Source organism: Drosophila teissieri, chromosome X (genome assembly GCF_016746235.2).
Source record: "Drosophila teissieri strain GT53w chromosome X, Prin_Dtei_1.1, whole genome shotgun sequence".
NCBI classification, from domain to species: Eukaryota; Metazoa; Arthropoda; class Insecta; order Diptera; family Drosophilidae; genus Drosophila; species Drosophila teissieri.
Window position 1 is genome coordinate 6,283,816 of NC_053034.1, and position 16,114 is coordinate 6,299,929.

Consider the following 16,114-nt stretch of genomic DNA (forward strand, 5'->3'; position numbering starts at 1 on the left):
AAAGAGCGCCAAGCGTGTGGCAATGCGAATGGAAATGGAAGCGATGCAGCGAATGAGCGGGCAAAGGGAGAGCGGGATAAAAAATGGAAATGGAATGGGGCGCGAAAGAAATCAAAACGGTCCATTAAAACAGCACAAGAGACAGAAATGATGAGCAGGGGAGGGGAAAAAAATGTAAGAGCATTGAAAATTAGTAATATCAAAAGTAGGTGCAAGTCAAATAAATCTGCATCAAGCTCATGAGTAACTTATAAAATGCACTGTCCAAAACAAAAATGAACGTATGTACGTACATATATGTATATGTAAGTGTATATATGTACATATTTATTTGTGGTGGCATTGTAAAAAATGAACTACTGAGATCGAGTTGATGGCAATTTACCAAGAAATGCGCACAGGCAAATGTGTATGGCTTATTTGTCCTCTTGTGACACAATTAGCTGATAAACTTCCTGACGTTTTTCCCCGCAGCCTCTTGCAAATGTGAATCATCGTCGTCATGGGAGCTTTTGTTTCGGGGAATTTCAATTATGAATAAACAAAATCAAAACGAGAACTTTACTTCTTGAGTCTAAACACTTTGCACAAACACAGCCAAACCCAATGTATGTATGTATGCACGTATATATGTATGTCGTCATCGTGAGCAGCAGACGTCATCGTCAGCGGCGCCTTAATAATAGTACACAAAAATGATAAACAAAGATCCCCCCACTCACAGTCCAGGAACCCCAGTCCGACCCGACCCCCTTTGCCGCCCACAACGCACGCTCATGAACTCTTCCCTTTCTCTCGCACCCGCACTCTTTTTGTTTGAGTGCAAATTTGCATTGTCTCTTTGTGCTCGCACACAAACAACTGTTTGTATGTATGGTATGTATATGCATGCACACATAAGTGCGCACATAATCACACACGCTGACGAGTGCCAAACTGACCTCACAATTGTTGTTGTTACGATTATTTGTGCCCGCTTTCTTGCTTTTGTTGTTGTTTTTTGGATCATGCTAAAACTGTAAATTGAGATGAACTTGTTGAAGGGGGTGAGGCGAGAGGTAAGCGTGAAGCGGGAAACGTGGAAAGGGGTTGATTTGAGCTTGCATTTCAAAACATCAAAATACATACATAGTTTATAGACCTTCTACAGCGTGTAATCATAAACACACATGCATGTGTATACATATGTATATGTATGCATGCATATGTACATACATATTTAAGACAACATTTAAAAATCTATGCTACTTGGATTCTGATTCGCAAATCAGACTATACAAGCCACTCTATAAGCATGGGCATATGTGTGTATATCATTTTGTAAAACCCGTTAAGCCGATAAGTTCAAGGAGTTACCCCCACGCCTAATTTGGCAACTTCAATGAATTCGAATGATGCCATGTTGCCGTGTCGCCCGTGTGGATTTCTCAATTAGCAGTTAGTTGCCTCAAGTGAAGGTGAGTGCCTTAGGAAGTATTTTGCATATCCAAATCCAGCCAAAGTCACTATTTTTACATAATAAAGGGGGCAGGAGCAACAACTATGCGGATTATGCTCATCACCCAACCGCCTAACCACCCAACCACCCACGACAACACAAACACACCACCCACTGACCAGCGATTTGCTTCCGTTACAAATGAGTAAAAATCTTTGCGACAAATATATGTATGTATGTACATACACATACACTTGTGCACAGTGGAGGTGGAGAGAATAGCACTGAAAATTTAATAAAATGTACACGTGGGAATTTTGCCATTTTTAACTGCATATAGTTGGAATTAAGTGACCTCGAATTATTTAGTCAAGACTGTAAATACGGCATATGATTTCCACCTAACTTGGTTGATACAGAGCCCCAGCTAAAGTAAATCAGTACATTTTGGTTGAGAGGATTGTCCCAACAACTATTATTTAAGCGCCTAGGTGTTATTATTTGTTTGCCTCAGCTGTGTGTATGCATGTAAAAATACGCACGTAGGCCAGTCGCTCTCTCACACTCTCTCTTAGGCGCTCTCTTAAGTCACTTGAATGCAAACATCTGTGCGCTCTGCCGCCGCGGGCAGAGGCAGCGACGCGACTGCGGCATCGGCTGCGAGCGAACGTCTTTCATTCAGCGTTTGCGTTTTTTATTTCGTTTCGAACGCGAGAACCGTGCGGACGTGTGCGGTTGAAACAGAAACCGAAACAGTAAGCCACGGTGACCAAGCACCAAGTTCTCTTCACGCTCTCGCCGCCGCCTCACCCCTCACCTTTAACCCTCAACAGGCGGCCACCGAAAAATTAGAGGAGACCACTAAGAAATAGAAACAATTAATGTGAAGCCCCCGCCCCGCCCCTCTGCAATTTTGAGTCAATTGTGTGCCTAAAACCAAACAAACAAACTTGGCAATTTTTGTTGAATTTTTTTATTGTGTTTGACTAAATAGCGTAAGCAAGTGCAAGTTCTTAAAAAAAAACTCGTAAATTCAAAAGTCCTGGATTATTTTGAATTTTGCCAAACATCAAAGACAACAACAAAAAGCGGCAGGCTCGACTAACGGTAAACAGCCAAGTGAAATCTCAGGCAAGGCAAAAAACAAAAAAAAAAAACAAATCAGCAAAAATAAAAGAAAAAGCAAAGTCAGACAGAAGAAGAAGAAGCAGCAGTAGCAGTAGCACCAGCAGCAGCAAGTGCAAGAGAGCAAAAAGAGCTCGAAAAAGAGAGCGTGTGTGCGTGTGCGAGCCGAGTGTGTGTGTGACTTCCTTGTTTCAAGTAATTCATTGAAAATCACCCGAATCAAAATCAAATTTTGCAAATCAAGGCAGCTAAGTTGTCAAGGAAAGAAAACCACGAAAAGACAAGAAAGACCAGCAAACGAGCGAAGAAGGCACATACAACAATTACATACGCTTGCTTGAAAAACGCACAATGACCTTGCCCACAAACACACACGCATCTGCAAACGACGGCGGCAGCGGCAACAACAACCACAATCACAGCAACATTAACAATAACAACAACAGCAGCAGTAGCAGCAGCAGCGACGAAGACTCGGACATGTTTGGACCACCCCGCTGCTCGCCGCCCATCGGCTACCACCATCACCGTTCCCGAGTGCCCATGATCTCCCCCAAGCTACGACAGCGCGAGGAGCGCAAGCGGATCCTCCAGCTCTGCGCCCACAAGCTGGAGCGGATCAAGGACTCGGAGGCGAACCTGCGCCGCAGCGTCTGCATCAACAACACCTACTGCCGCCTCACCGACGAGCTGCGGCGCGAGAAGCAGATGCGCTACCTCCAGAATCTGCCCAGGTGAGTCCAAAGTCCTTAGTGCTCCACAACCACCTGACCCACAACGAGAACATAACCCCCAAATCCTAACCCATGTGATTAGCAGTGCTCTGTGAATATATATATATCAGTATGAATAGCTTTAGTATGCATATATTGGCTGCAAGCCAGTGACCTTAATTAAAAACCTACGGCGCTTAGTCCAGCGATCCAGTTGCTTAACTCTTGCATAAGTAGTGCCAATCGCCAGTGATCTCTTACATGGGGCGAGGATAGATGCGAGTTATGAGATACTAGTTTGTAGTTCGTAGTTTGTTAGGAAATCAATACAATTGGCAGTTAGATCCACTTCAGTTCAGAGGTATGATTGAAATAGGATGTCCATCAAACACTGTTTCCAGTGTGTTTGTTACATTTCAAGCGACGACTTACTCAGCAAGTAGCAGTTTCTATTTTTAAATGCAGTTACTCAAAGCTTAGCTACAAACAGAAAACCCAGTGAGTTACGGTGTCCGGCTTTTGAAATATGAATATCTTTCAGCAGTTTACAGCAGGGTTTGCTGTAAAAAAGGAATGTATTTGGAATTTGGTCATAAATTTGGCCGAAACAGTTGCCCAAGTATCCAAGTATAGATGTAGATGTAGATGTAGATGCCCTTTCTCAGCGCACAAACCGCTTGAACCAATTCTATTTACATTTCCACACATTTGGCCAGGAATTATTTGGCAGAGAATTGAAAATGCCCAGGCATTGTTGAGTAGTTAAGCCCCCATGTAAAATGGATTTGCAATTCAGCAATTATGCCTTCAAGTCAACCCAATTAAGAGACGCAATTTTGTGGCATTTGTGTGGCGTTTGTTCCTTATTCGCTTCCATATTCACATTTAGATTCAGATTAAGATTCAGAATCGCATTCCTATTCGGATTGCCTGAACGAACAACCGAACCCAAAGGTCGACCTAAACGCCCTAAACACGGCTGAAAAGAAAAACCCTTTGATACCTGATACCTGATACAGTATGCAAATTTGGCCAAATAAATTAACTCATTATGCGAGTGGGTGGAGTGTGTCTCGCAATATTATTTCAACCTCCAGTGCAGGTTACACTCATCATCATCATCATCTTCATCATCACGACGAGCTTGGCAATGATGATGTGTATGTCATGTGAACTGTGAACTTGGGGGCGACGCCCACGCGGCGGATGCTTGATTTGTTTTTGTTTTTGTATTTGCCCTTTTAAAGTGCGTGGTGCTGTGCGTATTGTGCTCGCACATGCATATACATCTATACATACACATATTTTTATATATATATCTACAGCTAAAGCTACAGCTTTGGCTATACACAGATGTGCGGTTGCCTGGGTTTTAAAGGTTAAGAGTTGAGAGTGGGCGACTTTGCTCTTTTCCCAGTTGCGTGGCATTTGCGGTAGTTAAAACTGAAAGCTGAATACTGAATGCTGAAAACTGAAAACTGAAAACTGAATAGTAAGCAAATGCGATAATGCAAGGTGTTGAGATGTATATATATATAGATGTGTGTGTGTGCGATGCAACCGTAACCGACCGATGGCTGTCGGATAGTAGCAGTGAGTGGAAATGGAAGGAAGGGGGGAAGGGGGGTAGGGGTTTCGAACACCTAATCGGCAGCAATGTTGAATGATTGCTGATTTTATGGCTGCATTTGGAATTGGGACTTCAATTTGATAATGATAATTACTTCACTAGCTCAAAAAGTAATTTGCTACAATTTGTATCTGGGCTCCCAACTAGCACAGTGTCAGTTTTGCAGTGCCAACGATGATGCAATTATTCAGGCCCAAATACAAATACTAAGCAGCAGCATTTTCTATGGCTTCCATAAGGACTGTCTGCCCGTTTGTCCGTCTGCCCCTTTCCACTGGCTGGCCAATGCTCAATGCCGATGATACTGCAATGTTGCAGCAACAATCCGACAGATACGAATATATACTTGTGAAGATACAATGGGGGGGAATATACATGCATGCATACGTTCATACAGTTCATACAGATACGGATACAAACACAAGGAAAGCGGCATATTTCATAGCCAACAACATTCAGGCCAAGCTCAGGCCAAAAACCAAAGAAAACCCAAAGCGAGAAGCAAAAAGCAGCGCAAAACGAGCAGCCAGCGAGCCACCAAAGCAATGCAAAGCAAAGCACAGAAAAAGCAAAGCAAAGCAAACCAAACCGAACCGAACCAAAGCAAAGCACAAAAAAGCAAAGCAAAAGCGTAGCATAGCTAAACGCAGATACTCAGATACTCAGAGACATAAAAACGCGACACGAAAACGAAACTAAAAACAGAAAACAGAGGAGAAGCCCAACGGAAACAATGGAAAAAGTAGTTTGGGCCAGTAATTAGGAAAATATAAAAAAGGTCCCAGATAAATCGAAAAAAACCCAGTGGGCATAGAGCTGTTGGGCTACTTAGCCATCTAATTGCAATAAACTGTAGATCGTAGATTATCCGAATGGGCTTGAAAGATATCAGTAGATCTAAAGATACTTCGTGACAGATGCATAGATACTTTGGCTGCAGCTTTAAGTGAAATGTGAAAAATACAACAATTGAGCCGAATCTAATTAAGTACCAGAAAGATCCTAACATTTCGCACAATGAGCGCAAAATATTAAATATATTACTAACTAATAAACGGAGATAATCAAATGCATCTACGGTTTGTGCAAGGCACTACAATGAAAACACAATTGATATGTTAAATATGCAACCAATAACCAATTGAAACCCCAAAAGATAACAGCAAACACATTCCACTTAATCAATCAAAACACAACAAAAAAAAATAAAATTAAATACAGGAACACAAATGCACACACGCATCGTGCAAAACGAAAAGAAAAAAAAAACGGCAGGAAAAAAAGGAATAACGAATGAAATCAAAGCCAGCAAATAGGAATTTTTACATATAGACAAGCAGACAACTGCTGGTCTGTCTCTGAATCGTTTTTTATATTTTTTTAATTTTGTATCTGCTGTTGGTGTGCGCTAAAAACAAAACAAAACAAGAAAACGTTGCGCTCGTTGAAATAATCACGTTCCACTTGCAACAAAAAAAAAAGCAGCCGCAACAACAACAAAGAGGCGACGATAGCCAAAGCAATTGTTGTTGTTTTTATGGGCACATGCCAACAACACCAGCAACAACAAAAACAAAAACAAAAGCAGAAACGACTAAAGCAACAACAACATCCAGTGCACTAAACCTTCAGACTTTGCCAACACAATCGTTTGTATCTGTGTGTCATTATTTTCGTCTTGCCTCTTCCACACGTTCGCTGCGTCTTTTACCCTATTTTTTTTTTGTATTATTTTTGTTAATTTTTTAGGTATATGTAGCTGCATTTTTTACTTTAAAGAAACATATGTTGTGCACTTTTTTTTTTTGTTTGCAGTTGCTAATTTGAGTAGCAAGAAGTGCTGGAAAATTAATTCTCTTTTTATGTACATACAAAGTGCATATAGGCCAAAATAGCTGTTGTACAATAAGCCATAAGCCCCTCGATTATAAAGCTTAGCTTCCCTCTCCAAAAGCACAACGATTTGAAAGTGTTACGAAAAGGATATATTTATTATTAAAGGATATTTTAGCTTGCGCTCTCTGTGCGAGCACTTCCTTAACCGTTAAGTGGCGCCACGCCTGTGTATTTTTGTATCTTAACCCACCTGCTCTCGGTCATAGATAATCTATTTATCTCTCCATCATCGGCGCGCTTGCTTTCTTTATTTCTCCTTCTTGTGGCCCGCTTGCTCGTTTGCTTTCTTTCATCAGAGAGGAGAAAACAAACAAACAAACAAACAACTAACAAACTAACTAACAATTCAACATACCGTTACACGCTTTGCAAAGTTAATTCATCGCCGATTTTCCTTTTGGCCAGCGCCTCGCGTTTCCGTTTTTGCTTTTGCCTTTATGCTTTTGCTGTGTACTCTGTGCTGTGTGCTTTGTGCTTTCTGCTTTGTTTGACATGTTTTCTCTTCGCCCCTTTGCACAAAACCAACACGTACGCACACTGAATATGTGGATGTGAAATGGCATGGCATGGAATGGAATGGAATACAGTGTGTATGGTGTATTTTATGCTCATGTGCTTATTATTACTCTGTTGCTTTCCTGCTGTAGCTGCTGTAGCTGCAATCGATAATTTAATTACGAACAAAAATATGTTAAACGGTGAAATTGAAATAAGCACAGGCGTTTATAAGTGGTATTAAACACACAAGTGGACACACTTGCACATATCTACATGTCCATGTGTGCACATATATACATGTACACATACATATGCATTTAGAGTGCGAGCAGGATGAGGATATGCCGCCGGAGATAGCGATGGACGATAAGTTATCGCTGATTGTCGACCATGCTTTTGCATGCGCTTATCGTTCTGCAATGCGGCAATCCGGCAATCAAAATTTCTCATCGATTGATTTGCATTGCGTTATTGCACTTGCATTCTTAAGGACGCGACGCCATAGATGAAAATAGAAAACCTGTTTTCGAAACTAGGATACTCCCATAAAATGAGATATTTGTAAGCTAGAAAGAGAGGGGGGGAGTACCACTTCAAATTACGGACACTTTTTGGTTCAAAGTTGAAATTTGCCCTATGGCAAACTGAAGCTGAATAAGACGGGTTTTTAGGCGGTGTTGCGTTGCGTTTCGTTGCGGACGACGGTAGTTTGGGGAAGTTTATCTACACAATATCCACGCTGCTCATTGCTTATGCATCCGCTCGCTGAAATGAAATCCATACAAATTGCTGTTGCTGCTGCTGGTGCTTTGCCTGCCTTCTTTTTATGCATTTTAAACACTCTCGACATTACGCCAAGCAGCACCGCTCACTACAACAACTACAATGACTACAACAAGTACAACAACAACGATGGCAATAACTACAACAATAACCAGAGAAACTACAAGAGCATTAACGACAGACAGCAGCAGCAGCAACAACAACCACTACTGTGGATGGAATACCAAAGCGCAGCACAGCAGCAGAAAAAAGAATAAATATATATCTGTAATCATGGCGGCTCCTCCGCACCACAAAAAGGGAGACAGATATTAGTGAACAGCTAGGAAATACCGAAGACACTTAAAAGTACCTAAGAGTACCGAAATCCGAAATCCGACAACTGGAACTACTAGCCAAGTACAAATACAAGTACTAGCTGAAGATCTAGCACAAAGCCCAGTCAAAGTACAAAGTAGCGAAGAAACGCTCTTATTCAATCGCTTTCCAATCTGTCTTCGGAAGACCCCCGACCCCCCTTCCTTCCTTTCTCCTTTTGGTAGCCCCCCCCCCTGCCCCTCTGTCACTCTGCCACTGGCACTCACCACATCGGCGTATCACTAATACACCCGCAGAACAGCAGACATCATCGCATAGCAGTGCATAGCATAGCATTTTGTGTAACCCACTCAGGCCGCCCCATTTTGTGGCGTCGTCGTAATAATTTCGCGACTGCGACGACGTTTTTATAGTTTTCTGTTTTTGCTTCTTTCTGTTTGGGGCTGCTATCTTGTCTCTGGTCTCTTGTCTCCTTTCCCCTGGGCTTTTCGTGTTTTTGCTTTTATTGTTGTGATTCGGATTCGGATTTGGAATCGTGTGCCGCCACTCTTTTCTTTTTTCTTCATTTTTTTTTGTTATTATTTCCATCTCACCATCTATTCGGTAACGCGAATTGCACCACCACCAACTACCTTTTTGCAAGCCAACCGTTCTATTTTAGTAATACTCATGAGGTATTATGATACTTCGGATGCTTCAGGTATCCGCAATCCACAAGTTATGCATCACTCAGTTATGCATTTTTGCATAGATCGATTACGTCGATTGTTATCGCGCTTGTCTTGCTGTTATGCGTTATGCTTTTATCACCATTGTTTTGCGCTTAGAACGCTTAGAACCATTCGATTATACAAAATATACACTATATCAGCTAAACTGAGCTGGTGGGATAGAGATTGGGTGAATCGCAACTAGCTTCAGTAGCTTCAGTGGCTTCGGTAGCTTCCAGTACCTTCAGTACATTCTCGCCGCTGTTATTGTCTACCCGCCGCTTATACGAGAGTATTACTTTTAATTGTTTTTCAGTTCCCGCCCACCAACCTTGCGACACGCGCGCGCCTTTCGCCCCCTTCTCCCCCTTTGCCCTCCCTTCTTTTTTCGCGCATTCCCCCCCTTTGCTTTTTTGTTTTTGCGCCAATCAAGTTATCAGAGAGAAGCTCGGACTGATAAGCAGATACAGATACAGATACATATACAGATACACGACGTGTGCGGATGGATGTTGATAAAGTTGAGGTGTTGCTGGGGATATATTCAGCTCAGGTGCCAAGGTTTCTGGTTTTTTTTTTTTCTTTTCTTGTTTTTTTATTATGTTGTAATGGAATTTTCAAACCTAAACGAAGCGTATCGAACCGAACCGAACTGAGGTGCTCCGCTTTTGCTGTCTTTTCTTTTGTGCATAAATGTTGGTGTTTTAAAGTTTGTGTTTTTATGTTCATTTGATGCATGGGCATTTGTGAATGTGATCGCTTAAACGAATTGAACAGCTTATTGGGTATTGGGCAGTTATTCGGATTTATCTGGATATTTAAACCACAAGTCCATATAAATTGTGCAAGTAGGTTTTGTGTGTGTGTGTGTGTGTATGTGTGTATGTGTGTTTTTGTGGCCCTTTTCAAAAGAAAAGAAGACTGCGAAATGAAGTTGTCTTTGACACGAAACTGCCATCGCCCCATGTGGCTTTGCCACGCCCCTCTTCAGAGGTCCCTTTCCTGCCATTCGCCGCCCGCTCTTCCGGCTCGTTTGTAGTCCCTCCCTCCTTTCCCCTTCTTCCTCCTGCTTCCTCCTGCGTCCTCCTGCTTCGTCCTTCCGCCCACCGTCCCCCGCCCCCTGCGCAAACACGGCCCAAGTCAAAAGCGCGCTCAATGACCCCCAACAGCGTCCTACATTCGCGACTTGGCGCCCCTTTTCCACCGCCCTTTCACCCCCGCCTTTTCCACGCGAAGCCCCCCCCCCGTGCTGTGGCTCCCCTTTTTCATTTTTTCCCCATTTTTTTTTGCCTTTGCTTTTGTGTGCACTTGTCGTTTGACAACGTTTTCGTCTTTCTTTGCCGCTTTCGCTCTTTCATCGCTATTTCTCTTTCTCGCTTTCCCTTTCCCCCCGCCCCTTTGCCATTGCCTTCCCCTTGTCAAGTGCAGCAGGGAAATCCTTTCCCCCTTGCCGCTATTCACCCCCCTCCCTGTGTCGACCAGATTTCAATTCGATTAATCAAAAATGAAATACAGGTCAGCCATGTGTGAGTCGCAGGAAGAATTGAATTGAATTGAAGTGCCGTGCCGCACCTTTAAAACTATAGACGCGCCAACTAGTTGTTAAACTTGCCACCGTCGCACTTCATTGTTCATTTCGGGCCAAAACAGAGTTCGTCGAATGGGCCTACGCACTGCTGTTGCTGTATGTGGTAGCACATGGAAAACGTTGCTCAAAGAGCCTTGAACTGGAAACCCCCCAAAATAAATGGAGCGGGCGGGATGGGGTGGTGCGGGGTAAGGTGGGGTGGGCAAACAAACAAAAGCAAAGGTTGACCAAGTTTACTTTGGCGGGGAGAGAGGCAAGAGGCAAAGAGATTAACGCGTAATAAGTGTGCCCCAATTTCAGCTTGAATTCAGCGAGGAAGTCGCCACATATTTAATGTGGAACGTGGCATGGATGAGGAGCTTTGGGGGGGTGGGGTGGTTAACGCGAAACGGACCGACAAAAAAATGAAGAAAAAACAGCGAAAACGTGCGCAAAGCGAAGACGCAGATAAGACAGTGAGACGAAGGACAAAGAAAGCAAACTAGAAGCGCCAAACCCAAAGTTTTTTGCCTTTTCAGTTATCAGCCGCATGAATTTGTATATATATATATACTTTATCTATATCATCAGGAAAAGGTGATGATTTGTGCTAATTGCACGGGGTGAATATGGAATATAACGTATTACTAAACTCGAGCTGACTGATCTGCGCCCACTTGGCTGTGTGATTAATCGGGTTTATTAATAGCCTCCAACTGCCGCCCAAAACCACTGATTAATGCAGGATGCTATACTCATCTCATCGTGGTCTTTGTAACTGCTTTGTGGTTATTTTAAGATGCATACTCATATCATATTCCTTTAAGTTGCTCGCATCTGCTCTTTGCAAAATACATGTTATAAGATGTCCAGCAGTCGTGAGTTTGGAATACTGGCATTGGTAAGTGGAAGTGGCCCGAAGACAGCTCGCTGGCCATAAAACCGGAACTGGCGGTTAACTGGTGGTGAAATGCTTACCTTTTGCCCTTCGTTCCGGTTGGCAACAGCGAGGCACTGCGATGTATTGGTAACTATCACTAGAATTGCCACTACTACTACTACTACTACTACCATATATCCGCAGAGCCACATGAGTTGGTGGTGCCCTTTTTGCATATTTCCTCGGCATTTCTTTCACGCGAGTCAATCCAGTTAAGCTCGCCCGATTTGCGGCTTATTACCATTTACCCCCACTTGTGGGCCCTTTCTAACTCGATTCGATGTTGTCTCCGCTTTTTGTGGGCCACTTGTGCAATCCGTCGTCGCTGTTGGCCATCTTCTCTGCTGTCTGCTGCCTTCTGGCACCTCATTTAAGCCAGCAACTACTGCGCTCAGTGCGCTCTTGGCTGCTTTGGTTGCTTTTGGCTGCTTTGGCTGCTTTTGCCGCTTTTGCTGCTTTTGCTGCTCCCATTTTGTTTTGGCCGTCCATCATTTCAAGTTAACGGTTGCGCGTGCATTAAAAGCAACAGCAGCAGCAGCAACAACGAAACTAACACACTTTGTGCCCCTGCCCCCCAAAAAAGCCCCTCTTTTGGCCCCTTTGTGTTGTACGCTTTCTGGTTTTTTGGTTTCTATAAGTTGAGCGATTTTTTGTTGCTTCTTCGTTTGGGTTTTGTTTCGTATCGTTTCGTTTTGTTTTTTTTTGTACAGATTCCTCCATACTTTCGCTTTTTTTCCCCCTCCCCATCCTCCTCCTCCGCCAGCCCCTTGTATTTTACTTGTGTTTTCTCCGCGGCCCCCGCTCCCTTGGTATTGCCGCTTTTGCCATTCTTGTTGTCAGTTATATTGCTTTTGTTGCGTCGCTTTAATAGTCAACATTGACATGCTTAGCTGCGCATTTCAATGCGCTGCGCTGTGCTGTGCCCGCCATACAAAAGCACCCACCACTTCCCCATTCGAGAGTTCCCCTGTTGAACGCACAAATTAGGTGGTTAATCAGGGAATCCACTTTACCTGTTTGCTCTAATTTGTTAGATTCCGATTCAGATTCGCATTCAGATTGAGATTCAGTTTGAGATTCAGTTTGAGATACAGTTTGAGATACAGTTTGAGCTTCAGATTGAGATACACATTAAATAGAATTGCACACAGTGCCCAAAGTGAGAAAGCCGAAAGCCATCCGTCGGTTTTTCAACCTGTGCCGTGTCATTTCTTCTGCCTTACTTCTACAACGTTATTAGTTTGTGTTTTTCCCTTCCGTTATGACCGCCTTTTCTTTTTGCGCTTTATTTTACTTCAAATGCTTGCCATATTGAGCGGAGAAGCAGGGGTAACGAGGGGTGGACGGGTGGAGACGGTGCCCCATACACAGTGATTTTATTGAAAGAGAAATCTACTGAAGTTTACTGAAATTTACTGAAATTACTTCGCTGCTGGTCACCAAGAAAAGCCAAAAGCAAAGGGCCCGGTGCCACAGTTGTTGGCCCAGTTAATTAAAAACGTACCCCGACCACCTCGCTCTCCTCCAGCTCAATTCCGCCCGTAAAGCCAACCACCACCCCACCCTCTCACCCATTCCACACCACAGGGAAACCCCTTGGATGTCAGTTAAGTTACGGACGGGGACTGGGTGGTCCGGGGCGGTGGGTGGGTGGTTATATTATCGAAGGGCGTTGAAATGTTTATGGCGAGATTACAACATTAACTGATTTGACACAGCGCTGTGTGGCGTCGAAAGGTGGGATAAAACCAGGAGGGGATTTAGCTTGGCTTGCTCTGGTTACGATCCCGATATCTAAACAACAAGCCCTTGTGTTACGTTCCGAGATGAAATGGGGTAAAATGTTTATGTCAGAGATGTGCATTACGTACTCTGGTTGCAATCCCTGCATTTATACCATCTTATACCATCTTATACCTTCTTACACATTCTGCCACCCACTGTTGACTAACTTTCCCTAACACTTTCTCTCTCTTCTCTTTTTGCAGAACCAGCGACAGCGGCACAGCCACCGAACTGGCGCGTGAGAATCTCTTCCAGCCGAACATGGACGATGCCAAGCCGGCCAGCAATAGCACTACTAGCAATAATATCAATGCCAACGGCAAGCCTTCAACCGCCTTCGGCGATGCCTTTGGCTCCTCAAACGGATCGTCGTCGGGTCGCGGTGGCATTTGCTCCCTGGAGAATCAGCCGCCCGAGCGTCAGCAGCTGGGAACGCCCGCTGGAGCCTCCGCACCCGAGGCGGCCAATTCGGCGCCACTTTCCGTTTCCGGTTCGGCATCGGAACGCGTGAATAACCGGAAACGCCACCTGTCCAGCTGCAATTTGGTCAACGATCTGGAGATACTGGACAGAGAACTGAGCGCCATCAATGCACCCATGCTGCTAATCGATCCGGAGATTACCCAAGGAGCCGAGCAGCTGGAGAAGGCGGCCTTGTCCGCCAGCAGGAAGAGATTGAGGAGCAATAGCAGCAGCGAGGACGAAAGTGATCGCTTGGTCCGCGAGGCTCTGTCCCAGTTCTACATACCGCCTCAGCGCCTGATCTCCGCCATCGAGGAGTGTCCTCTGGATGTGGTCGGCTTGGGTATGGGAATGAATGTGAATGTGGGAGGAATTGGAGGAATCGGTGGCATCGGAGGAGCTGCAGGCGCTGGCGTCGAAGTGTCCGGAAGCAAACGGATGAAGCTGAACGACCATCACCATCTCAACCACCACCACCATTTGCACCATCATCTGGAGCTGGTCGACTTCGATATGAACCAAAACCAAAAGGATTTCGAGGTGATCATGGACGCCTTGAGGCTGGGAACGCCGACGCCGCCGAGCGGCGCAAGCAGCGATTCTTGCGGACAGGCGGCAATGATGAGCGAGTCGGCCAGCGTTTTCCACAATCTGGTGGTCACCTCGTTGGAGACATGAAAGTACCAGTGAATCCCCGAGCAGCAGACAAAGATTAAAGAGTTTAGATTTTATATAAGACATTTGCATACAGTTTTTAAGAGAACATTTAGGCTATGACCCATGTACTAACCTCTAAGCTATTATATAGAAAGGAGCAGAAGATCGGGCGGATTGGCCAGTATTACTCATTAAATGGCAGTCGCGATTTGTACAAACAAAAATACACAAAAATTTAGTTGTAGGCAAACAAAAAAAGCAAACAAAAAAAAACAAAAATCAAAGAATTTGTAGTCAAAACAGCAGAAAGAAACAAACAAAAAAATAAAAACCAGAACAATCTATAAGTTAAATTTAAAGCAAGGAAAATCAACTCCATACTTGTAACAAATCAACAAAAATTCAGTTGTGGTTTCCATTTCGGTTTCGAAAGGAGAGGTCCGTTTAATTGAAAACACTACTTGCAATTAAACGAAAAACTATATTATGTATATGCCAGTGACATTCCACATTTGCTATCCCTACTGAATTTTTGTACTTTCTACACTAACCACTGTCCATTGGATGTTTTAAATATCTCACTCACGGAAAATGTCAAAAACTATGTTGCGTTTAAGAAATATGCGTACATAGCTATATATAGTTTACAGAAAACCTCCGAAGTTCTCCTAGTCATCAAAAAACAAACGAAAGAGAACACACACCACGCTATCCAAAACGAAAAACAAAACAAATTCTAAAAAACAAACAATGCAAGGTTTCATTTATTAAATTCCAAACAAAATTCGTTTATTAAACTTAATTGGTTCCCATTTTTTGGCCTGTGCACAAATACAAAGGATGAAGACAATGTTCTAATAAGAAAACTGAGACATGAAAGCAAATGAAAATAGCAATTAAACAAAACAAAACAAAAAAACAAAAACAAAACCACAAAATATTATACAAAAAAGTGCAATTAGAATTTTTTAAAATATTGAAAGCAAGCCTCAAAAACAAAAACAACAAAAGTGCATTCAAAAAGATTTAAACACAAATCGGGCAAATTAACAAATTATAAAAGTAATAATTAGTAGTAATATAGTAAACAAATTAAGGCGAACAAGCAAAAACCACAAAACAAACAAAAAAACAAAAAACAACAATTTTTTCTTCGAAAAAAATTACGGCTGTGATAGAATTTTAAGTTTTTGGCTAAAACAAAAAACAGAAAAGCAAATGAAATGAAACCACAAAAAATTACCATTTAAAAGAAAACAGAAAGTACTACAAAATATATACCAGGCATTAAATCATGAATATTATGATCTATGTGTAAACGAACATTTAGTATTAGTAAGACAAAAGAAAGGAAAAGAAATGTAATGAAATGAAATGCAAAGAAAAGAGGAGAAGAGAAACTAATCGAGTAAATGAAAAGCGCGTGCTGTACTTTCTTTCCGCGAGAGAGAAGCGAAAAAGAGAGGATCCCTCGAGATGCGCTCGCTTGGCTTTCATTGATTTATATATTTATATATATATATACATATATATATATATAGATATAACATATTTTTTTTTTGCATTTTCTATAAGTCGCCTCGCCTCGCCTA

At 42.9% G+C, this 16,114-nt stretch overlaps 1 protein-coding gene across 1 annotated transcript; it reads left to right on the forward strand.

Moving 5' to 3' along the window:
- Positions 1 to 2,143: 2,143 nt before the first annotated feature.
- LOC122625049 (protein kinase 4) lies at positions 2,144 to 15,441 on the forward strand. The gene is made up of 2 exons (XM_043804900.1): positions 2,144 to 3,297; positions 13,607 to 15,441. Exons 1-2 carry the CDS (start codon positions 2,915 to 2,917, stop codon positions 14,541 to 14,543), a joined length of 1,320 nt encoding a protein of 439 aa, XP_043660835.1. The 5' UTR covers positions 2,144 to 2,914; the 3' UTR covers positions 14,544 to 15,441.
- Positions 15,442 to 16,114: the final 673 nt, after the last annotated feature.

Bases quoted from the DNA above. Each gene is read 5' to 3' on its own strand.
- LOC122625049 (XM_043804900.1), top strand. From the start codon at position 2,915: ATGACCTTGCCCACAAACACACACGCATCTGCAAACGACGGCGGCAGC. The intron at 3,298-13,606 runs GTGAGTCCAAAG...CTCTTTTTGCAG, and splicing joins TACCTCCAGAATCTGCCCAG to AACCAGCGACAGCGGCACAG.